The 26,336-nt window shown below is 36.9% G+C and overlaps 1 protein-coding gene across 2 annotated transcripts in view; it reads right to left on the bottom strand.

Annotated features, from left to right (window-relative positions):
• Positions 1-26,336, bottom strand: part of UNC5C (unc-5 netrin receptor C) — a gene marked incomplete at both ends in the record, with an annotated part of 354,396 nt that overhangs the window by 138,750 nt on the left and 189,310 nt on the right. For both annotated transcript variants that reach the window (XM_080915102.1, XM_080915103.1), the window contains one exon: positions 9,512-9,733. In XM_080915102.1, the coding sequence (XP_080771228.1) occupies positions 9,512-9,733 (222 nt within the window). The remainder of the gene's footprint in view (positions 1-9,511; positions 9,734-26,336) is intronic.

The following is a 26,336-nucleotide window of genomic DNA, read 5'->3' as shown; positions in this document are numbered from 1 at the left end:
TATGTCATACACAGTTGTCTCTGTGCTTGCAGAGGCAATATAGCCATGACTCAAATTTAAAAAGTTGTGGTATGGGTTTAAATACACTTTCCAAATTTTATGTATCAGGTTACTGAAAGTTAAATAAATTCCATATAGCTTCTTTTAAAAATGTTTGCTCTGGAAAAGGGGAGTGGTATAGAGGGAAGGATTGTGGGAAGGAGAATGGAAAGCTGTGCCTGGGAAGGGGCAGCGAGCTAGATGTGAAGTGATTAAGTAAAAAATATGTAAGTTAAATTTTAAAAATGTCCGCTCTGTTAATGAGAGCTGTTTATAGAACACATCACATACCATGATGTACAAAATTTTTCTTTTTACAGAGGAATGGGCTGTTTAATATATTCATCGAATCACCTTCTCAAGAAACAGTATAGATAAGTCCCCCATCAGAACATTTATTACATTTAGTTACCTAAAATTAGCAGAGTAACTTATTCATTAGTACAAATGCGTATGTTTTAGGGCATATGGATTCACATATGTATACATGATATATGTAGGGGGAAGAGCTTGCCAAAAAGTATATACTTGGAGGTCAAAGACATCTGTATAGGTCACTTTTCTCCATACTTTAGGAAGCCTCTGAAGACAGAATGAGAATCATTACATTTTCGTGGCAAACACCTTTACTTTTACAAAACAGCTTTATGCTTGTAATGACCTGGAGATTAGACTGTTGTAGAGACAGACTGTGTCTAAGAAGTGGAAGAGACACATTCAAGTTCTCTCATAGATATGTAATAGAAGTTTATGCTCCATGGGTTGAGTTCAAATTTTGAAATAGGTATCTTTCAATCATAGAGAAAAACCTTCTTCAGACATTTTTCCTCCTTCATAAAGAAGCATGCAATATTGTGAAAGGAACAAAAAAATTAAATCAGTAGGAGGTAGGCACAGAGTATGGAGTTCTAGAACCTGAGAGGCAGAAACAGAAAAGTCCTAAATTCTTGGTCAACCAGGGGTATACTAAGTTCCAAGCTAGCATGGACTACTTAAAATTTCTATCTCTTTGTATGGGGGATATAAATTAATTAACTAATAATTTAAAAAAAGAATCTCAAAAGAAACCTACAATGCTAATTTGTGGAAGAATGGAGTGTGTGTTGATCTTGTTAGTTGGTAAAGTAAGGAAGAAGCTACAATAACTGCATTTTGAAAATATCATCTTGAGTGAGGTAACCCAGTCACAAAAGAAACCACATGGTATGAATTCACTGATAAGTGGATGTTATGCAAAAAGCTTGGAATACCCACAACACAGCGCAAAGACCATATGAATCTCAAGAAGAAGGAAGACCAAAGTGTGTATGTCTCAGTTCGACTTACAAGAGGGAACAAAATAATCACAGGAAATAGAGGGAGGGAGGAAGGGACCTGGGAGAGAAAGAGTAAGGAAAGGGAAAGGGGGAGGCAGGATGGAAGAGATGTACAGAGGGTTAGGAATATGAAAAGATATGTGTAGCAGTGAGGAATAGAGAGTTGGGGGGTGACCACCAGAAAGTCCCAGATGTCAGGGAAGCAAGAAGTTCCAAGGACCCAACAGAGCTGACATCTGTCTTTCAAAGGGGACATAGAACCTGTAGAGAATATATCCAGTTATTAGACATGTCTCCCATCTCAAAATATTTTTAACCCAGAATTGTTCCTGTCTAAAGGAAACGGAGAAACAAAGAGTGGAGCAGAGACTGAAAGAGAGGCCATCCAGAGATTGTCCCACCTAGGGATTCATTCCATCTGCAGACACCAAACCCAGACTCTATTGTTAATGCCAAAAAAGCAGTTACTAACAGAGGACCCCGACATACCTCTATCCTGAGAGGATCTGCCAGAGCCTGACCAATACAGATGCAGACCTTTTAGCCATCCATCACACAGAGCGTGAAGACCCCAATGGAGGAGTTAGGGGAAGAACTGAAGGAGTTGAAGGGTTCACAACCACATAGGAAGAGCAACAATATCAACCAACCAGATCTCCCCACCCCCCAGAGGTCCCAGGGACTAAACTATCAACCAAAGAGTGCACATGGAAGGACCTATGGCTATAGCAGCAAATGTAGATTTCCTTATCTGACATCAATGGGAGGGGAAGTCCTTGGTCTTGTGGACCCTAATTGCCCCAGCATGGGGGAATACTAGGGTGGTTAGGCTGGAGTAGGTTTGTGGGTAAGGGAGCACCCTCATAGAAGCAGGAAAAAAGAACAAAACTCTCATGAGAAGAAATGCAAAGTCAAATAGAGGAACAGAGATTGAAGAAAAGATCACTCAGAAGCCGCCTCACCTTGGGATCCACCACATAAACAGTCACCAAACCCAAGCACTATAGCTGATCCCAAAAAGTACTTACTGGCAGGAACCAGACAGAGATGCCTCCTCAGGGACTATGCTAGAGTCATATAGATACAGCTGAGCATGCTTGCAGCTAACCATCAGTCTGAACCCGGGGACCCCAATGAGGTTGCTAAAGAAAGGACCTAAGGAGCCTAAAGGGATTGCAACCTCATGGGAAGAACAACATCGTCAACCAACCAAACCATCCAAGACTCCCATAGAGTAAAACACCAACCTTTGTAAACACTTTGAGAGACCTATTGATCCAGTTGGTATGTAGCTGAAGATAGCAGTGTCTGTTCTTAATGTGAGAAGAGGCTTTTGTTCCAGGGAGGGCACATTTTCACAATGTAGGAGAATGACAAGGCAATGGGGTGGAAAGGGGGATCAGGAGGGAGTGCACATTTGTGAAGGCAAATGAAGGGAGAGGGGGAATGGGTGCGGGGTGGAGTAAAGGGATCACATCTCAAATGTAAATACAGAGTATCTAATAAAGAAAAAAGCAGGTGGGGGTATAGGGATGCAATAGGGAAACCAGGAAGGGGATAACATTTTAAATGTAAATAAATAAAAAAACCAATAAAAGTATAAAAGAAATAAAAACACAAGGAGAGCAAAAATAATTCAGGATTGGGGTGGGCCCAATGTGTCTGTAGCAGGCCCTTGGAGAGATTTGGAATAGAAGCAATCTACTTGAATATGTGCCCAGCTAGACATTCTTCGTGTTACATTTTTTTTCTTTTTTTTTCTTTTCTCTTGTTACTTGTTAATGTCAAGAATCATATGGTAATATGAAGAGCACACAACAGCTGCTTTCTTGGATAGGGCTGGGGACTGAGCTCAAAGCCTCAGGCACACTAGAATCACTGTATCACCAAAGGAATCACACAGCTGAGAGCCAAAGGCATCCTATGTTCTGTTTCTGCCTCATTGTGCAATTCAGAGGAATTACCTTCTTTATCCTGCTGAGCCTCAGTTTCCTAGGTTATGAAAGAAGCACCCAGAATACATCTCCTATAAGATTTATGGGCTGCTTAAATATTATAAGACATACAAACTGCCCACTGTAAGGCTCTGGGCACCTTTTATTGTAGTCTATTGGTCTTACAGATGCTTTTGTTAATTTGAGAATAATTAAGGATGAAAAGAGAAAAAAATCTAAGAGATTATTAGATTTTCAAAACAACTGTGGCTTTCTTAACTCTCCTGCTTCTTCTTAGAAGAGGAAAACCACTTTCTTTCTTATGGTGGAGTTTAGATACCATGGAAACAGGAATTGAAAGACCTTCAAGTAAATAGAAAGCAAACAGTAGAGCCTGAGTTTTTTTTTTTTTTTTAATAAAACCATACTTTTTTTTTAAAATCAGACAAACATTTCTATGTTATTTGGAGGCCAGAGAGATGGCTCAGTGTCAAGAGTACTTGATTATCTTGCAGAGGACCAGTGCATAGGTTTTGGCACCCACATGGCAGCTCACACACATTTGTAACTCCAGTTCCAGAGGACCAGACATATTCTCTCTTCTGGATCACACAGGCACTGTACACAGGCGAAGCCCATGCATATGTGCAGGTAAAACACTCATGCATATAAAGACACATAAAGACATATGTGGATGTGATTTTGAAGGTCATCTAGGAATACATTACTGTGTCACCAGATGAACAATTTCTGAACACTGCAAACATTTACCAGACTTTGCATTTTCTTCTGTTTCTTACACAGATGAGAGAAATGCAAATTGGCTTAAATGATGGAAAGGCAGACACTAAGTGTAATGAGGGTTTGCATCAGTAGACTTCATTTTCACCAATGATATGATTTTGTTAAACAAGTGGAAATAGTCCTTTGTTTCAACCTCAGAGTATGGTTTGAAACAGGGTCTGAAGATTTAGCCTAGGGTGACCTTGGACTTACTATCTATTCTAGGCTTGCCTTGAACTTATAATGATCCTCTTGCCTTGGCTTTCTGAGAGTTGGGATTGCAGATATGTCACTAAGTTAGGAGTAAGTGAAAGAATTTTTAAGAGCTCTCTTTTTCAATGTGTTTATTGAATTTTCAATGTGAAAGTATCTTTTCTAGAGACTTTGTTAAATTCAATTAACTATTCTTAGTATCAGAGAAATTACTGATTTAAAAGTAGCTGATTGTTACTACATATGTTTGCATGTGTTGTTCTAAGGAAATTATAACTATAAAATAAATATGTTTGCAATGACTTTTGTCTGTTCTGTCATTTAAAAAAGTGAGCTTTTTTAAGACACTGAAAAACATTTCTAATATATTTCAAGACTTAATATATTCTAATATTTCTTGCTTTAAATAAAGCCACTATGGTCCCCTCAATATAATGAAATCAGAATGTTAATGTATAGAGCTGAGGACCCAAGTTGCAGGTGAATATAGTTTTATAAGAACATAAAGAAAACCCACAATGAATTTTATTCCCATTCCATTCTTGCAGTGTTTGGTCTCAGAAGATGGCAAGGAACTCTAAAATAAGGAACCAAGTCATTTCTACAGTTTGTCTGGATTGAGGATTTATGACAGTTGGCAGAGAGCTGTAATAAAGCAGTTTAGGCTATTTATGATGAAAATAATATATTCAAAAGACTGAAAATATTAAACAATAAAAATCTCAACTCATCACCTTAGATTCTTGGCTGTCAGCATCTTAGTGTGTGTTTATGCGGAAGGTTTCAATTTAATACAAAAACACTTGCTTCTTTTTTCTTTGTACTACAGCAAACTCCAGTGGGAATGCTGGGTTCTGTATTTTGGATTTTGTGGTCAATGTTATGTGGCAGAATTAACACAGCTTCACAAGTGAAAAAACTTCACTTAAAAACAACAACAACAATAACATTGTAGTATTCCATTCTAAGAGTGAATACATCAACAGGGCACAGTGGCAACTTCTAATGTTCTGTCTTTGTGTGTATCCAGATTTTTATTTGTAGGATGTCCCTAGACAAACTTGCCCAGCAGAAGGGGATATATGTATTTCAATATTGGTGCTAATTTCATATTGGCATTGCAACTTGTGCCCCAGTAAAAAAGCTCTTTAAGTCATGTTTTGAAGAAGATAACATCTTCTCAGACGCTTATTTATAATAAGCATTCCTTTGCCTATTATTACATGTTCTAATGTTGGTTGTTTTACTTTTGAGTGCTGGAACATTTTCTGAAATGTAATTTAAAATACTTGCATCATTACTAAGTTATCTCCTTGACTCATGTTAATCAATGTTGATATAAGTTTTTAAAAATATTCTCCTTGTTGTTGTTTGTGGTGTTTAAATTTCAATTGCATAATGGTTTCCTATAAGGCTTCTGTATTTTGTGTTTTAATTTAAATGATTTGGATGTCCCATTACTGAAACTCAGTAATCAACCAACAAATGGCCAAAATGGTAAGAGCGATGATGGTGGTGGTGGTGATGATGATGGTGGTGGTGGTGATAGTGATGGTGGTGGTGGTGGTGGTGGTGATGATGATGGTGGTGGTGGTGATAGTGATGGTGGTGGTGGTGGTGGTGGTGGTGATGGTGGTGGAGGTGGTGGTGGTGGTGATGATGATGGTGGTGGTGGTGATAGTGATGGTGGTGGTGGTGGTGGTGGTGGTGATGGTGGTGGTGGTGATGGTGGTAGTGGTGGTGGTGGTAATGGTGGTGGTGCTGGTGGTGGTGCTGGTGGTGGTGGTGATGGTGGTGGAGGTGGTGATGGTAGTGTTGATAGTGGTGGTGGTGGTAGTGGTGGTAGTGATGGTGGTGGAGGTGGTGGTGTTGATCGTGGTGGTGGTGATGGTGGTGGTGGTGATGGTGGTGGAGGTAGTGCTGGCTGTAGGGGTGATGGTGATGTCACTCTTTAACATCTAGTAATATTATTTAAATAATACAATAGAATACATGTTTTTATATCTATTTCTTTCCTTTCCAACTTACTATTTTTGCTATCACTATAGATGTACTAATCAACTTCTTTTAAAATAGTTATACAGATATAATATTCTGAAAGTTTTTATGTATTTTAATGTTTTGTTGAGCCAATTAGTGTTGCATTTTATGGAATATTTTGTGCATTCACATTTCGAATATTATCCCCTTTCTCTGCCCCATCATCTAACTCCCATCCCCCTCTCTCTGTTTCTATGAAGATGTTCCTCCTCCCACCCACTCCCACCTAACCATCCTGGCATTCCCCTACAATAAGAAATGAGTCTTCACAGAACCAAGGGCCTCACCTCCTAGACAGTGCCATCCTCTGCTATATATGCAGCTGCAGCCTATTTAATCAAATTTTAAGATCCATGTTTTGTCTCCTGAAAAGATCACACCTCTTTTAATGACTTTTATTTTATGTTTATAAAGATCCATTTATTATGCTCCTATTTCAGGATGCACTAGGCTGTTCTTAGAAGTTACTCTACATTAAAGTGTGGCAATCTTACAGACTCACTTACAGATGGCATGTGTCACAGAAATATTTATTATTTATGTTCAAGAACAACATATACATGTGTGCATTTGTATATGTCTCTGCATGTGTCCTGTTCGCACACAATTCTTCTTATGTCTAAGTAGAATTTGAAAATGCTCATTCTCCATCAGGGTGTGTATTGTACTGTTATGTCCCATGTCCAGCAAGCATCAGGTCTAGGATCTATCCCCAGTATCACAATAATCCCAGAAAATACTTCAAATTTCTTAACTTTAAAACTACATAATTTCTTTTACATTGATATTCTAAATGACACACCTCATTAATTTGAATTGGCTATCTGTACCTAGAAAAAAATAATGAGTTATACTATTTTGAGCAGATGATTTTCTGTATTCTCAATATTTGTAAATTTTCTTGAAGCTGCATAGATTTTCTATGTATACAAAATTATGCCATATGTCATAAATGGTAATTTTCTGCTTTCTTTATAACTCTTATGTATATTAATGATTTGTGCACTCTAAAGCAATTATTAATAGTTTAGAATGATTATCTCAGCACTAGTGTCTTTAGACACCTTACATGTGGCTGGTGTGGCACCAAAAAAAAAAAAAAAAAAAAAAAAAAAAAAAAAAAAAAAAAAAACCTGCCAACTTCCTTGCAAAGTTTCATTTAGAAATGAAAGCCAACAAAAACTATATAACATTTGATTGTCCCTCTGGACTCAGGTACTGGAACTTTCGCTCAATTCTCATGTATTTATTCTGAATTTGTGTGTGTGTGTGTGTGTGTGTGTGTGTGTGTGTGCATGCTACTCACATACTGAGAAGTTATCAGAAGTGTTGAATAGTCTTTGTATTTGAAATCTTCAGAAATAAATGAGCTGAAATCAATAAAATTCAATTCTCTTGAGATTTTTGTCGACATCTGGTAGAGGTACTTTCTGAGTAATTAGATAAAGAGCTTAGGCATTTCCCTGATGTAAGCTTGTCTATGATTGGATAATCAGTGTTTTCTGTAGTCAGCAGCTCGCCGTCAGTGAACATAGTGATTAATAGATGAACAATGAATATGAAGAGCTGCCATCTGATTTACAGACGTCACTTATATATGTACCTATATGTTCCCCATGTCCTTTCGAGATGCCTCTTCCTAATCAATAGCCTAATCTATACCTTTTATTACCATCTCTTCAGTTGGTATTGTTGTTGGTGATGTGGAAGTAGGTCACATGCTGTTCTGTCCTTGTTTCAGATTAAGCCACTAGACAGGCACAGGTGGGCATTACTGGCAATTTTGAAACCACAACTCTGCTTTCTGTATATAGAGATGTCTAGGAAAAATGTTTCCCATTTCTGTCATTTCAATTTCTTTTAGCTTGAAAATGTTGGTTAATAAAGTCTTTATTTATTTTATTTTATTTTTATTATGAGGTGTTTTCTTTACTTACATTTCAAATGTTATCCTATTTCCTGTTTTCCCCTCTGGAATCCTCCTATCCTATCTCCACTCCCCCTGCCTCTTTGGGAGTGTCCCCCCCCCACCTACCCACTCCCTCCCAGCTCCCTGTCTGGGCATTCCCCTACACTGGGGCATTGAGCTTTAACAGGACCAAGGGCCTCTCCTCTCACTGAGGCCTGATAAGGCCATCATCTGCTACATATGTGGCTGGAGCCATGGGTCTCTGTGTGTGTGCTCTTTGGTTGGTGGTTTAATCTCTGGTTAATAATGTCTTAACTCTATTATATATCTTAGACCATAATGTCACATATTTCAATTTGAATGCTTTACTCCCTGCTGGAGATGAAAACACTAAAGCCACAGAAGAAAGGTTTCTGTCTTCATAATTTAAAGGAAAGATAACACAGTGCATAACTATCTTTCATTGGTAATTGGAAATAAGGCATCATAAAAGTTTCATTGATAGCTAATTTTCAAAAAGTAATTTAAAATATTGATTATATAAAATAATATCAGGTATGTATGGTGCTTAATGCGGGACAGTGATGTTACCGAGCCCAGTGCATTCTAATTTGCACATGACACTTGGAGTGCAGATCTCTCTTTGACTTTCATACAAGTGAAATTCAAAGATATCAGTTTCCAGGCAGTTTAACTTTATTCAGTCAATCGATTCCATATTATGCATCTTATTGAACAGTCACATAGTTCATCAACAGTAACGCATTTATCCTTCATGGCTTGCTTTGTATTGCATCAAATGAGATCATTATTTCTTTTTATAATCTTTTTTAAATTGGATATTCTCTGCATTTACATCTCAGATGTTATCCCGTTCCCACAATTCCCTCCCCCCTTCCCTTCCCATTGCCTCCATGAAGGAGCTCCCTCTCCAAACCATCCTCTCCCACCTCAACACCTTCACTGGACCAAAGGCCTCTCCTCCCATTGATGGCAGAAAATACTATCCTTTGCTACATATTCACCTGAAGCCATGGGTCTCTCCATGCAAACTCATTGGTTGGTGTTTTAGTCCCTGGAAGCTGTGGTAGGTTTGGTTAATTGATCATTTTGTTCTTCCCATGGGGTTAATTCTAAACCTAACTGATTCAATGTTTTTTTTTTTTTTTTTTTTTTTTTTTTTGCCAAAAGATAATAATTACATTTCGGCCTTGCTATATATAGTGTTATGACAACAGCACAGTATAGTGAGTCCTAAGCCACAGTTACAAACTCACCAGAGGTTTCATCTACTCTCTCGTCTACTACATGGTCCTTCTGATGAACCCATTCACTGTTGCACTTGAAGTAGATCTGGGTGGCAGGGCTGGCTTTACAATACAGGTTCACAGGCTTGTTCTTCACAATGTAGGCTTCCTCGGGCTCAATGAGGAAGTGTGGTAATGGCTCCGGTGGGTCAGATGGAAAGGTTTCTGGAAGTTCATGGAAAAAGTCATCATCTGGTAAAGGAAAAGAAAGTGGAAATTGGTCATAATACGGCAATATGTCTTCTGGTTGCTATTTTTTAGAAAATGACTCTTAGAGAACAAAACTCCCTTTTGAATGTGTGTTATGTGTTGTGCAAAGCAATAGTTAGAAATGTTGACTGGCTGCTCTGAATTGTTATTCTATTTTCTATATATGACAAAACTCAACCCGGGAACTACTGAAAGCACAGGGAATGAGCTGCAAACTGAGAAACGAAGTCCAAGTTCTTGTCACCAACAGAAGCTGTGATCTTCATAATGTATTATGTAATTCACAGTGTCCAGGGTTATTATGAAGAACTGAAACAGAGGACTAGAGAGATGTCTCAGTGGCTAAAGGTACTTTTTTCTATTCCAGAGGACCCAGGTTTATTTTTCAGCACCTACATGGTGACTAACAGTCCTTTATAACTCCAGTTCCAGAGAGTCTGATGTCCTCTTTGCCCTGAATGGGCAATCCACACATTTGGTGCACAGGTATACAAGCAAGGACAAAAGCCATAGTAAAAAAAAAATTCTTAAACAAACAAAACCAACTTCTATTACATACATAAGGCTTTCTTAAAGTATTTTGAAAAGATCTGAGCAAAAACACTGAAAATGCAAATTAAAGTATTTTAAGTCCAGTTGCAAATTGATCACTAGTTTCCAATAATGCATTTGATTCTTTCATTCTGCTGGTAATATTCATTGAGATTAAAACTGTCTAGGCACTGAAAATGTTAGTGAGAACATCAGCCTGGTCACTAGTGGAGCCACTGTAGAAATGCTATCTGGTCGAATTTTGAAATTTTACTTTGGATGTTACATGGGATTATGTGACTGTTAGAAATTAATTTAACCTCACCATAAAAATTTCATTTTCATAGCTTTAAAAATTGTCAAAATTGCTCCTCCCATCTGATATTTCCACATCACTAAATATATCTAAGCTAAAGTCACTGGAGAGATTTGAATACTTAGAAGTCCTCTTGTTTCTCTTAACATGAATTCCACATGATTTCAAGTTTTAAAAATCATGTGTTTGATTTAATAAAGTCTAGTAATGTTTTATAAAGTGATAAGAGTCCTTCCATTATGTTAGATATTATACCTGATAATTATCTCTCTATACAGACAGAAAAGAACAAATTATAATTATCCCATGAATAAGCTAATATTGTGTGTTAAAACTTATGGCTCAAAAGTAAAAAGAATATACTTTATAGATTCTTTGAAAATGCTCTTCTCCTGCAGTAGACATGGAATGATATTGTATTTAGAGGCTGGCTGCGCAGGTATCATCATGAAAATCATTATATTATACATTCAGTTGCTATCCCATTTTTGGGAGGTAGCCATTGGTGAAGTAGACATCTGTTCACTAAGAAATCTGGCCTCTGACTTTTTTCATCTAAGTCATGGGATAGATTTCAAATAGTAATGACACCCGGTCATTGCCAATCTGTTTCCGAGTAAAAATTAGGTCTACCTGAATCCCAGCCAAAACTAGACATTGTGGAGATGATGTCTGCTCTGGGTAAGCTTTCTTTCCTACGCCATCTCTTTGATATACTGCTTTATGCTAAGGCTTCATTTCCAGTTTTTCCACCATTGATAAACAAGGACACACACTGTCAGCTTACTAAAGACTAACATTGTTTTTGTCAGTTTTGGCTCCACTAGTCAATATGCAAGACCACTCAAGACTGCTCAGATGGAGCTAGGGAAGCACAGGGAAAAGAACTGGACTATTGACGGATCCATCTGCACAAATCTGATGTCTTGAATGCCTTATCCACACTGTCTGTCATATTCCGGAGCACTTCCTTTTATATGTGAGGATGTACTAGGCTGATAATCAATACAGCTATACAATATGTCACACTCAAATTCTACTGAAGCAGAGCTCTTGTTCCGTTGTTACTCATGAAAGCAAACAAGAGGCTAACTCTAATATATTTCACTTTTCTTTTGGATTGTGTGTGCATACATATGAACAAGGAGATGTAGTGAAAACTATACTTTTACTCAAGCAAGCACAGGATAAAATATGTTCCAGAGACTGCTTCAAATGAAGCTTGTTCTTTTAAAAGAAATGATTACAAAGTACTTGGCAATTATACACATCTATTTTATTCAGTAATGTATCATATGTATTTAGATGTTTGTATCCCGTAGAAGGTATTAATGAATAGTAAAAATCAATTATATATCTGAGCCAAAAACACACGTCTCTGTAGTTTCATTATTATAACTATTGAGAAGATAAATAATAATGGAAGATAAGAAAAATCACATGCACATTTTTAAGCAAAAAGAAGCTCAGTGAAGTGCTAACAGGAAAATTCATGCTTTAATAAATATAGAAAACACCTATGAGAAAACTAATTGGGTATTTTCTTAGTTTTGAGTTCCACTGTAATATAATCATCACATAGGTAAGAAATTAGCCTGTGCCTTGATTTGAAGTTTTATATCATGGATTTATCAAGTTACTTGTTCACTCTTAAAAGGAAGTATAATAAATAATCATTTCTATCATAAGGGAAAACATTTTCTCCATGTGGTAGAACTTGTATTTCTATTATCTATGATTCTTATTTTCAAAGAATTCATCTCTTTGTGTTCCTCTAGAGAGGTGCCTTAACAGACAATAGTCCATTATCTTAATATTTCTTATGATATCCATATTGTAAATTCCAATTTACAGCCTAGGTGAAATCACATTATATATTAAGCCTTATTTCTAGTTCTCAGTTCAACTGTAGAAATGGCAATTGGCCAAGATAATTCAGGATCCTGAGCTAGTGGGCATGTGTAGTGGAATAAATATAAAAAGAAACAGGCTGATTCTTAGTAAGCTCATAGACAATTCTAAAATATCCTGTCTTTACTCTTATGAGACACCATCTGTACCATATCCAATCTCATAAGCTAGGAAAGATACAAACACCAACTCAATCATAGTAAGCAAGCTAAGAAAATTCTTTCTGATTGTTACTTCAGATAAAAATTCTAAGAGGCAGTATTCATTTTTCAGTTGTCATGTTTTTTTTAAATAATAATTTTCATTTAAAAACTTTCCCTAGTGTGTTTTTAAAATAAACATCCTCTCGAACAAAATGATACAAATGACCATGCAATGTATATAAATATCTAGCATGTCTATATATATTTAATAAGGAGATCATAGTCAGCTTGTAATGCCTCTGAATCTACATGAACACATAGCTGCTTTGCCCTACGTATTTGCCTCTCACATAATTCCCTCTTTGCTGACCTGTTTTTGGTACTATCAATAATATTGAAAAAATGACCAAGATCAAAAATTCAGGTGATAGCAGATGCTGGTGAGGATGTGGAGAAAGAGAAACACTCCTCCACTGGTGGTGGTATTGTAAACTGGTACAACCACTCTGGAAATCAGTCTGGCAGTTCCACAGAAAATTAGACATAGTGCTACCTGAAGACCCAGCTATTACACTCCTGGGCATATACCCAAAAGTTGCTCTAACATATAACAAGGAAAGATACTCCACTATATTCATAGAAGCCTTATTTATAAAAGCCAGAAGCTGGAAAGAACCCAGATGTCCTTCAGTAGAGGAATGTATACTGAAATTGTGGTACATTTACACAATGGAATACTACTCAGCTAATAAAAAACAATGACTTCTTAAAACTCGTAGGTAAATGGATGGAACTAGACAATATCATCCTGAGCAACTAACCTGTCACAAAGGAACACTCATGGTATGCACTCATTGATAAGCGAGTACTAGCCCCATAAGCTCTGAGTACCCAAGAAATAATTCACAGACCTTATGAATCTCAAAAAGAAGGAAAGCCAGAATGTGGATGCCTCAGTCTTTCTTAGAAAGGAGAACAAAATATTCACAAGAGGAAATACAAGGTCAAATAAAGGATCAGGGATTGAAGAAAATATCATTCAGAGGCTGCCTCACCTGGGGATCCACCCCATATGCAGCCACTAAACCCATGCACTATTGCTGATGCTAAGAAGTGCTTACTGGTAGGAACCAGATATGGATGCCTCCTTAGAGGCTCTGACAGGGTCACACTGATACAGCTGAGGATGCTTGCAGTTAACGATCAGACTGAACACAGGAACCCTAATGAAGGATCTAGAAATAGGACTGAAGGAGCTGAAAGGGTCTGCAACATCTTGGGAAGAAGAACATTATCAACCAACCAAATACTCCAGAACTCCCATGTACTAAAACACCAACCATTGAGCACACATGGAGAAACCCATAACGCCAGTTGCATATGTAGCAGAGGATAGTGTTGTCTGGCATCAATGAGGGAAGAGCCTTTTGGGCCAATAAAGGCATGTTTTCCCAGTGTAGGGGAATACCAAAGCACTGAGGTGGTGAGGGTGATTGGAAGAGGGAGCACCTTCATGGAAACAAGTGGAGGGCGAGTGGGAGAGGAGGGAGAAAGAAAAGGGAGTAACATTTGAAATGTAAATAGAGAATATTTAATAAAATAATTTTAAACATACTTAACAAATATTAACAAAAGGATGGATATAACTTGAGGGTCACGATTATATTGTCTTTATGTTCATTTTCATATTTCAAAAAGTTTAAAAATATTTGTGTCCATGTGTGTCCATGTTTGTGCATACACCCATTGTAGCCAGAGGGTAATACATGCCCTGAAACTGGAGTTAAGTGTGGTTACAAGATGCTTAATGTGGGTGCTGAGCATGCACACAGGATTAGCCGTATTGCTTGTATGCCCCAGTACAGAATGAAAATTCCAAGATCATAGTTTAAAACGTATGAAAGTTTCTGAGACTAAAATCAAAATACTAAATGAGGCCCTAGTCCTTTGAGACAGAACAAGTCATATTAGCTAAGCATCCAACCTACATAGGAAGTAAGTAAACTGGAAATTCTGTCCCGCAGTTTGACAATATTCTAAAGGATATTTATGTTGAAACTTAATTGAGGATTTCACTTCTTCTTAAGGTATACTAGGTAGTTTCTAAAAGATGGAATTTTAGACAGAGAAAGCAGGCTTTAGTCAGTTCCTTACAGTAGAAGCTGTGTGGCAATTTGGGCACAGACTTCCCTTATGAGTTATCACTGACCCCATACACTGGGCTGCCCTCCGTAAGAGCATCCACACTACAGAGGCCAATTCCAATAAGGTAGCTCTTCACTAAGTACACAGACTACATACTGAGATCATATCTTAGAAACTTGTTGATATTAGTGTACAAGCAAACCAACTTTCAGATACTAATAAGATCATATCAAAAAACTTGAAGCTATAAAAGACCAACCCTGAGTTTTCACCCCACAGAGATCAGTAATTCAACCCTCTTGTCACTTCAGGGAGACTGTATCAGGGATTCCACAGGAACCCAGTTTATAAACACAGCTATAGACTGTGAACTTATCTTGGGCAATGCATTTCAAATATTTTAAATTATTACTTTTTATAAAAATATATACTTCAACTTGAAATTAAATGCACTAATTTGGACGAAAATTATTTGAATAACGAAATTGTTAAGATTTTATGTATAGTTTGTTCATATTAACAAGCTAAATTTTTTATGGTTTTTTTTCTATATGGTGAAATTGGTTTCAACCTGAAGCTAGACATGTTTTGTGTGTGTGTGTGTGTGTGTGTGTGTGTGTGTGTGTGTGTGTGTGTGTGTTTGGATACAACCTTATTATTCATTTTATTCTCTTCTAATAGTGGACTTAAATTTCCACTTTCTACCATTACTGAAAAATAGCATTACAACAGTGGTGGTGTTTCTATCTGAGATTTTGTAAATCTTAGTATTTCTGTTTCTGTTATCACATACACTCATTGGCTTTTTCATTTATATACAAGTGAAGAAAGCTTTGTACCATGTATTATTTTTATAGACTTTCATTCCACCTAATTCTTGACAGGGAAATATTATCCTACAAGCATTAATCATGGAAGCATTGGGTTGCTGGTTTTATTGCTATATCAAGCCTTAATTTTCATCAACTTAATACATACATTTCTACATTTCTGAATCACAGGACTTAAACTGTTATTGCTCATAGAATGAAATATAGGACCATTATCTCTTTGTCTGAGACTTTAAGCATATTCTTCTAAAATGTATTTTGCTTCCAAAGAACTTGAGAGCAATTTAAAATGAATGACTGAAAAGCTAATTTTATCTGCATTTGGCTACTCATCTATCAAAGATATAATGTATGATGTATTACCAAAAAAGCAGCTAGAATTAACTGTTTGAATAAGACTCTGGGCTATTTTTTATATTTTTATTAAAATACCCTTTGGAAGACAAAGTCTATGTTCTACATATCAAGAAACATAACAGTGAATTCACCCTTTAAATCCAAGTAGTTGGATCAATAATGCCTTAAATCTATTCCATAGTTTAGATATTCCCAATATTTCTAACTTCAAGAGAAAACCTTTTTATTTTCAAAAAAATATTTTTAAGTATATCCTGCTTCTCCTAGGAGAAATATAAAGTTAACATGCTGCTTGGCATTTAGCTATTTCTGAAATAAAAAGGCTTCTTATGCCCTGGGCAAATTCTCCTGTTCTCTGGCTTTCATCCTTTCAGACCCTCTTATTCTCTTGCTTACTTCCTCTTCTATGTAAGTTCTACTGTACACCTGAAAGGAATTAAAAAAAAAACTTATTTCTTCTTATACCTTACCAAGTATAAGGGAAAGAAAATGGCTAGTTTCATTTTCAGGACAGTTCAGCTAAAACTTTGAATAATGAAGAGGTGATAAAGGTGGATTTACATAGAGTATCCAGAGCCAAAATGACCAGCAGAATCAAGAGGATTTATAACATAATATCTTTATAATATCTCTCTTTATATAGTATGTATATTCCTAAAAAGGCGACCTCACCCTTTTGAATCCACACTGGATACAAAGTGACATAAAATTGGCAATCAAGTCTATGAAGATATTTTCTCAACCACGGTTTGTTTAAAATCTACACAGTACATTACAGCAAAAGCCATTTGAATTTACTGGCATATCTATCCTTCAACTCGCGTGCTGTTCAATAGTTTTCTGAAGTATCCAATTATAGGTGTACCGTTTATTAGTGAAAATAAGGATTGGGGTTTTCTATATGATGAGGTGCATAAATAAAGCAATGTTTATCTCAACAGAAACAGATATTTGTTTACATGTATGTATGTCCATGTGTCCATTCCAAGTCCTGTGCAGCTGTACAGCTGTCACATGGAGACATGAGAGGTCATTGCTTCTAGAAAGAAGTACAAGGGCTGATAGGCAGTGTCAATCTTTTATTTAAAGATTTGTCATTCACATACACACACACACACACACACACACACACACACACACACACACACACACACATACACACACAGGGCATGACTTTTGTAATTTGTTCAAATTTAGATATGTTAGATAATTTTCATATACAAAGTAGTTTCATCCTAGTATAGTATCTTAGGAGATTTCATTAATTACAGCTTCCAATACCAACAGCATGGACTCAATTAACAGTTACTCCACATCTCCACTAAATGTGCTGTTTGCAGATGATAGTATCTGTAAGTGGTTCACTTTCACTTACTTATTCTTAGATTCGTTTCATTTTTCTCTTAATTTTGCCCCAAATTTCTCAGTTTTATGATGTCTGATTTAAATGAACAAGGTTTATTGCTCTTTTCATATTTTTCAATATTCCATATTTAATGACCACTTTCCATATGTCAGTGTGGTCCTCCCTGTTGTAGATGAAGTTATGATACTTTATCTGCTTTATCTTTAAGTGATATCTTATGTACAGAAATAGAAATCACACAAGATAAGGTACTGCTTATGGTATCTATATAATCTGATATGATATGATATGGTATGAAATGATATATATATAATATGATATTATATAATGTAATATAATATAATTAATATAATTAATATAATATATAGTTCTCTCCATTGAATTATAGAAAATGTCTTTCTATTTCACTCCATTCTGCTGGTTACAACTTCTATAGTTTTATTGAGAACATTAGACAGATGAAGATATATAAAATCACAAATGTTATAATTTGGGGGTTTGGAAAGATGGTTCAGCAGTTAAGGTCAGCGGCTGCAGATAACTCATGTGATCAAAATCTCCCAAACCTTCTGCAGATATGATTCAGCAGCCTGTCTAATTCTTCCATAGCAGGTGAAATATCCCTTCCTCTGAATGGGGCTCCCAGATTCGTTCCACATTGCAGCTGCTGTCCCTGGTGTTCCTTCCCTGTGAACACCAAGTCATTCACAGAGAGCAAGTTCGTGCCCAATGGTGATGCTCACTTTCCAATGTGCCATGTCTGGAGTGCCTGTCATAGAATTTTAAGTCTTTCTTTTCATTTCAGTTTGTATTGCTGTCCCTAAGGATAGTTCATAGGACAACAAAGTAGTATATAGAGGAATTGCTTTATTTACTGAAATCATGGGAGTGAGAAGAAATCGTTGTAAAACCATAGCAGAAATATACATCAAAAGGTCTCTTACTCTCACTCTGTATATAATGAGTGTACTTATGAAGTGTGCACTTATTGATGTGTGTATGTTTATGTGGATATGTGCTCACATGTGAGTATAGGGGGGCAGTATTGGGTATATTTCTGGGATCACTTTCCACTTTTATTTTTTGAGTCAGGATCTTAGAGTGATCCTGAAGTTCATAGATTTAGGCGGGCTGGCTAAGCAGTGAACTTCAAAAATCCGCCTATTTGTGTCTGCCACCTCTGTCCCTGGGGTTACAGGCACATGCATGTGTGTGTCCATGTGCATGTGTGTGTGTTCAGAGGATCTGAACTAAAGTCTTTATGTTTGAACTGTAAGCACTTTCCTGACTGAGGCATTGTCTCAGCCTTCAAAAGCAAACCTCACATGTTTTTAAGAATAAATCTACTTCAAAATCAACTCTCTTATCTGAAAGTTTTAATGCCAACATTCTGGAGCTATGTCTAGTTTTGGACTAGGTGATTCATTTCACAAATTATTGAAGGTGTGAATGTGAAGTCTTACTGTATGTCTGATCTGATTGTCTTCATCTATTGTACTCATTTGACACTCGATGTATTACATCACTCTTCCCATTTATAAACTTTCTCCTCCTTGGGGACTCTGAATTAGTGCTATATTCCTTTCCATCCTATGTCTTTGACCTTTTACTTTCTCCTTTGCTGCTTAAATACAGTCAGATACTTTTCAAAGCTTCTCCTTTGGTCTTTCCCTTGGACATCTCATCAAATCTCCATTTTCTTGCTCCTCTGATGATTTCTATTGACCGAGAATGAAGTCGGACTCTATCCCCACCAACCAGGACACACTTGATCTTATTGCTTCTGCCCTCTATGTCTCTTGTCTTATCCACCTGACCTCTTGCCAATACATGAAGACAGACAGCCTGGCACTGTGTCTTTATCACACTACATTCATTCACACTCAACCACGCTCACCCACACTCAACCACATTCATCCACACTCATCCACACTCATCCACACTCACTCACACTCATTCATACTCATCTACAATCACCCATACACATCCACACACATCCATACTTACCTGCACTCACACAGACTCACCTACACTCACACACTTGTATTTTACATGAAGGGCATTTCTTCTCTGTCTTGACTTGAAGGTTATAGCTCAATTTTTCCCTCAGGGAAAAGGAGAATTAAGACGACAATTCTATGTAATGTCTCCTTCTCAGAACACATTTCTCCATCACTTCTTATTCCTGGCATCACTACATTCTCCTCCTCATCGTCATCATCATAATCATCATTACTTTGTTTTTACCTCATATTAACTTGTTCACTAAACTGATTCTCCCACCCTGCACATAACTCCAAGCTCCATGGAAAAAAAAAACTTATTTAAAAGTTCCTAAGTAGAGTTTTAATTTGAATGGGAAATTAACCTGACTTTTAAAATCAATTCCTCATTTCTGATTATAAGATTACTTTCACACTTAAAATAGTGTCCCTCATGATGATTGAATAAACAGGTAATAGAGTCCCATGATTTTTATCTGAATTATTGTAAGAACGTTGATATTGATTTCAATTGTCTAAATTTTTTCCCTTTATGTCAATATGTACCTGTATTAGTCAGCTTTTCCTTTCAGCTACCAAATACCATAAACAAGTTAAAAAGAAACAAAAGGTTTATCATGGCCCATGGTTTAAGATCTCACAAACATAACCTAGTCCATGGCCATTTGAATCCATCCCACTGGACACTCTTTTTCTCCTTGCAAGGAAGAAGCAGCCTGAGGGAGGAAGGGGATGCTAACAGGACAGGGTGCCAAGTCCCTCCAATTGTCTCACCGAAATCTCTACCATTTCCTCATAGCCTGTACGTCAGGAGCCCATCAATGAATATTTGGCTCTCTAGCTTCTCACCTCTGAAATCTGCTGCACTTGAGACAAAGCTGAAACAGTTCAGATTCACACCATGACAGTCCATGACTACAAGAACTATGAATAGTCCAGCATAAAAGGGGGATCAAATGAGTTTCTGCCAGGAATTCTGAGTCTTGTACAAAACATGGTGTCACATCTCTTTAACACCCAGTTCTTTATCACCACTCCAGCGGAATAAAATGTGCAGATGATGTATCTCACAAATACAGTTTTTAAGTTATTTTTGTCTATACACTAAATGGCTTGGAATCTGGCATAAGAATTGACTCCTCAATGTCGGTTTCAATTCCATTAAAAATATTCATTCTTAATCTTCTCAAATACAATCATCCCTTGCTGTTCAGCTGTAAAAGTCCTATGATGCAATTTGAGGGGCCGGTGGTTTTACATCAGGCAAGAGTAGCCACATCCCAGAAGGGTTCTAAAGCTTTTTATTAATTGAACAAGACTTTTCTATAAATGATAACTTCAAAGACTATAACCAATAGTGTTACCTGTATAGATTATGTGTTATAAGTCAAAGTTTGATGAAATCTATAATGATCTCATTATAAACAATGCATATATGTTTAACTGTTATAAAAAAAGTTTCATGTTTATACAATACCAAAGATTTCAAATACCTGTAACCTAGCTTCAACTAATTCCAAATATATTCTCAAGAGTTCGTGTTTGTGTGTTTGTGTGTGTGTGTGTGTGTGTGTGTGCATGTGTGTACGCGCATCGTGTCAGTACTTTGTTTAGAAACCTAAACTAAAACAGTAGAAAAATAGTATTGTAAAATATGAAAAAAATGGAATATGTTAAAAATAAGAGTACTCAGCTTATATGATATAGGTCATCCTAAAACTCAGGACACTGGAAATACTATTATTATCACAACAGTAAGTGTTTTATCATATATTTTTAAAGATATGACAACATACACTCAAAATTTCCCATTCAAATTAAAACTCTACTTAGGAACTTTTAAGTAAGTTTTTTTTTTACGTCAATTTAGTAAAATGACTTAATATATATAAAAAACACAGTCCTCTTTAAATTCACATGGCAATTCATGAGCAAGGAAAATAACAAAATTTAAAAGTAGCCTATGATAGGATTGCCTCCCGTCAGGAATTGAAGCGACTCTCCCGTCCTTCACTTCCTACATAGGAAGCATCAACAGTCTTCTCTATGAGTGGCCTAATGACTGACAGACCAGATCATTTGGATGGTTCTGATGCTACAGCAACACTTCAAAGTCTCATAAGTAGTATCATTTGCTTACTATGTGAACAAGATACCTGGCTCCTGCTTCTCAGTCTAAAATACTATAGTTTCTCCTTTCTTGTCATCATGATACACAAAAGCAATAATAATCAAATATTTGTTTATCTTTCTACACACAATACTTTGCTGACAATTTACCTAATAGTTTATTTATGATGTTCTAATTTTTAAATCTATTTCTCTTTTTGAGATTACAATAGAATGATATCATTTTCCCTTCCGTTTCCTTCCTCCAAATGTCCCATCTACCCTACCCTTGTTCTTTTTCAAAAGCATCTTTTATTCATTAATTATATTAATTTATTTTAAGGTGTGTGTGTGTGTTGTTTTTTTACCTCCTTAGTAACTATTTTAATGTTACTAGTTTTTTAAATTACAATTATACAAAGGTGCTTTTTGTGGGTATCATCTACAAAAAACAAACAAACAAAAAATCCACCTTCCATGGTGTATTTTTTACATGTTGTGGATAGTCATATAGCTTTTAAAAACACAAATGTGACTGTGTTGAACATCTTTATGCTTCAGAACTAATTTAGGAAGTACATCCTCTGGGACTGTGGAGTCTTTGCTTATAAGGAAATTGCTTACCTCACGATTCTATAATGTCCTATTACACCTCTGCCCCTTTAAACACTAATTAACATTCCTTCTATTGAAGACAAAAATACTACATATTTATGGGCTTGGTGATGTTCCTACAGCCCTCAAATTTCTCCCTATGCTTACTAGAAGCAAATGTGGCTCACAACTCTTACCCTCAGCACTGCTGTTCTTAGCTCAGGTTGTCAAACTCTGAGATTATATGTTTTGCCATTTTCGCTCATCATGTTTATGCAGCTAGTGCTGCGCTTCAAGGAAAGAGTTAATCCTGCTGATGAGCAAAAAGGAGATTGTGAACTGTTGGTGTTGCATCAGATGTGTGTGGTTGGAAACAATGGCATGCCTGCACTCAGTGTATTGGATAAAGTGTGCTGACGTGAGGCACAAGATGCCTGCCTGACTGAAGAAGATGGAAAGGGTACGGATCACCTCCGGCAAAGTACAAGGTTAGTTGATGTTTCCCAATGTCACCTCCCCTGCCACTGGAAATCAGGATGCTTGACACCTGGACACCAAATTATTAAAGCTTCAAGGAGTGACACCTTCTTCTTCTCCAGGTGGGGTCTGGCTTCTCCTTGATGCTTTGCTCTCACAGTCCCTTCAGGCTTCTTGGCCTTTACTCCCTGCCTTTAACCTCCATAACTAATTAGATCTGGCCATCCCGTCAGTGAAAATAGTTTGCTTCAAAGTTTTCATTCAGTGTTGCCTTCTGGGCATGCTTTGTCACTTTAGTCTAGCTTGACCTCTTTACATGCAGTTTAAAGGCTGAGCTATTTTTATAAGATTAAAAAAAGACACCACAAAAAAAAAAAATAAAAAAAATAAAACCACATTTCAAGATTTACACCTACATTGATGCACCACATAATGACTACAATGTGAAGTCTGACAGAGGCTTCAGAAGCCATGAAATTATTAGTTTGAGAAGTTTATGGATAAACAAAAGGTGCTAAGGACTCTGGTCTTATCTGAGGGAGTTAAATTTTTATGATTTGAAGTCTAGTAGGAGTTTTATTTGAGATCTAATTAAATTCTATCCTAAAAATCTAAACAATGAAATCAACCAACCAACCACCCAGCCACCCAGCCAACCAACCAACCAGCCAGCCAGCCAACCGAAGACTGAAAAATATAGTTGGGCTCATCTTCAGTGACTTTCTTTGGAAATCACATTAGATGTCAGGATGACACAGCATCATTAATGTCCTTTGTATTTAGGAAAACACAATGATGGATCTGAGGACAATAGGGAGCTAATTCTCAGAATATGGTCTCCATTGCTTTTTTCTTTTCTAGAAATAACATTAAAAAAAGAAAAGGCTTAAGTACTTAAGGACTTTAGACTTACTGCCACATCTCACAAACAATTATACGAAGTTATTTATTTATTTCAAACCTTAACTTTCAGGTGTAGAGGCTCTTGGGCTAGCCTCAGGGTGATGGGCTTCTTCATCACTTGTAGGGGCTCAGAGAATTGCTTCTCAGTTGGATAATTTCCACTTATCCTGTTTTCAGAAGAGGCCACGACAGTACTCTCATGCTTTGCTTTTCAGATAGAGTCTCAAGGAAGTAGCTTATTTTACCCTGGATTTTACTCTGTTACACAGACTGGTCTCAAATTTGCATTCCTCCTGCCTCAGCCTCCTCAGTGATGGTGGCCTTCCAAAGCATGTGCCATCATACTTGGCTATAAGACACATTTCACCTTTATATATCTTGTGAGATATAACTTTTAAAATCTCATAGATAAATACTTAGGTATTAAACTCTTGCGCGAGCCTCCAAGACCATTCCTATCTGTAACAGAGGAGCTAGGGAAGAATCTACATGCTATGGCTTCTTAGGAATGACTGTGTTACACTGGATATTGCCTTCTACATCATGAAAATGAACTTTAGAAAATTTTTCTTGTATTACTATATGTAGTGATTATAACAAGTCTACCAAACAAACATTCATAAAGCACTTACAAAATGCCAGGTACCCCATTAAGGATGTTAGATAGACTCCCATTTACTTCCCACAATACATCCATGGATAACACCATTATCTCCATTCTAAAGATACAAATAGTGGAAGAGAAATTAATTAAATTGCTGGAATATACTTAGTTAATAAATACCAGAAAAAGCCTTTGAATATCAATCATACATAGTCTTAAAGAAGCACTGATATGTCATTCACCCTGTGAAGTTGTTAATGAAGAAACCAGCATATATTAATTAATTATAGGCAAAAATGAGAGCTATTTCCGAAGTTATCACACAACTACACTTCCTAGTCTCCTCAGAGATATTAGTAATGTTTTTATTTTTTTATTAATATAACTTTCCATTTCCATGAACATGCTTGTATGAACTGCATTTAGTTTCCTATCAAAGTTGGTTTGAGGGTGGTGAGATAGCTCAGAAGTTAAGCATCTTTGTACCTCTTTTGGAGGAGCACAGTTCAATTCCTAGCACCCATATTATATGACCTGTAATTGCCTTTAATATCAGCTCTATAGGATCCAGCTCTCTCTTCTGTCTTTCTAGTGTACAAACAACATGCACACACAAACAAGCACACACATACAAACAAACACACACACACAAGCAAACATGAACACACGCATGCATGCATGCATGCACTTTTATACAAACATATATACTCACAAGCATGCATACATGTGCACAAAGACACACAGGCATAACAACAACAACAACAATAATAATGTTATTTTTTAAATCAAAAAGGTAATGCATGCTAAATGGAAGGAATAGCATATCAATTTAGGTCCACAATATAGAGAAAATCTATAAAACATTCAGTGTAGAGTATGACTAGCAACTCATAAGTCATTCGCTGCTCCACAGGTAGTTATTAACACTGTTAAAATTACCATCAAGTAAATGACAGTCAACCAAGACAACATAAAAAAACAAAACCAAACCCAGGAACCCGAGGTAGGGAGGATGATTTCTAGTGTGACAGGGCACTGGGACCAGCCCTCGCCTTTTGTAACGTGGGAGAAGGACATGCTTGAACCTTTATCAAATCTCCCAAAGGAAACAGGAGTTGACCGAATTTGCTAATACAGAGGAGGTGGTGATTTGTGGGAAGGGAGAGGGCACAGCTTCTAGTATTAAGGAGGCAAAAGGCACTCATGTCTGCAAAATAGAGGTCTCTGAGCTTATGCGGCTCTTTTGAGAAAAGCATGTCCTTCCTGTCTTTCACTTCAGTAAACCTGAGGAGTGTAAACACATTTGTGAGTGCAGAGAGTTCACCAATATTAGCAGCGTGTCGTTTTCCCAAAGTTTGAAAGAGCAATGGATTGATTTCAAGGCTCGCAGTGGGGTGGGGAAGGACAGGAGGGCTCACATGTCTTTCGGAAACAATATAAATTCATAGAGCTATTTCAGGGTCTCTGAAGAGGTGATAAACTCGTGGGTCTGGTTACACACTTCCTCCTGTGGGGATGATTCTATCCTTTTAGATAAGCCAGACTGATTTGTTGTTTTCTCAGTCTGCTTTTCTGCAAATCTACTTAAAATGAGCAGATTGATTTAAGGGCAGGTCCCTAAACTCCCTCTTCTTCTACTTGGGTTCAAGTCAAGTTCTTGTGGAATTATTATCCTTTCTGTACCTTCAGGATGGACTGCCAAAAAACCAAATTACAAAGTAAGCAAAATGAAGTTAAGAATGTGTTTAAGGATATGCTGCGTGTGGAGCTGTGGGCAAAGAGTCAAACAGTCACTGTGAACGTGTCCCCCTTTTAACATGGGCTTACTCTATGTCCTATGACTATGACTCTCTGACACCCTCAGGCCAGAGAGGTAGTTTGCTCTCCCCAGACTCAAACTACATCCAAATCAAAGCACAGTTACCCCTTTCAACAGTAAAAGGTGCAAAGAATCAAGGCAATTATTAGGGTTTGCTTGTTTCTCCAAAGTCACCTCCAGTCCTTCAGGGAGTGCTTTAGTCGTAAGTTTTGTCAAGAAAATCAAGCTCCAAGTTTTTCACGAACTGGAAGGTCAACTACATATTACCGAGACAAGGACTCTAACACATTCATACTATACTCAACATCAGTTTATCTGTTCACTGTTGGTTCTTCCATATACTAAGTGAATAAACAAATAAATTCCACAAAGCTCATTACCTACAATTCTGATCCTTCCCGAGAATAAATAGGTCAGAAAATATTGCACTCTGCATTCATTGCTACAAACCTATATAGTCCACACACACCTCTGAGT

Source organism: Micromys minutus (genome assembly GCF_963924665.1).
Source record: "Micromys minutus genome assembly, chromosome: 4".
In the NCBI taxonomy this organism is placed as follows: Eukaryota; Metazoa; Chordata; class Mammalia; order Rodentia; family Muridae; genus Micromys; species Micromys minutus.
Note: the sequence above shows the minus strand (reverse complement) of the source record. Positions and strands in the feature narration are given on the sequence as shown.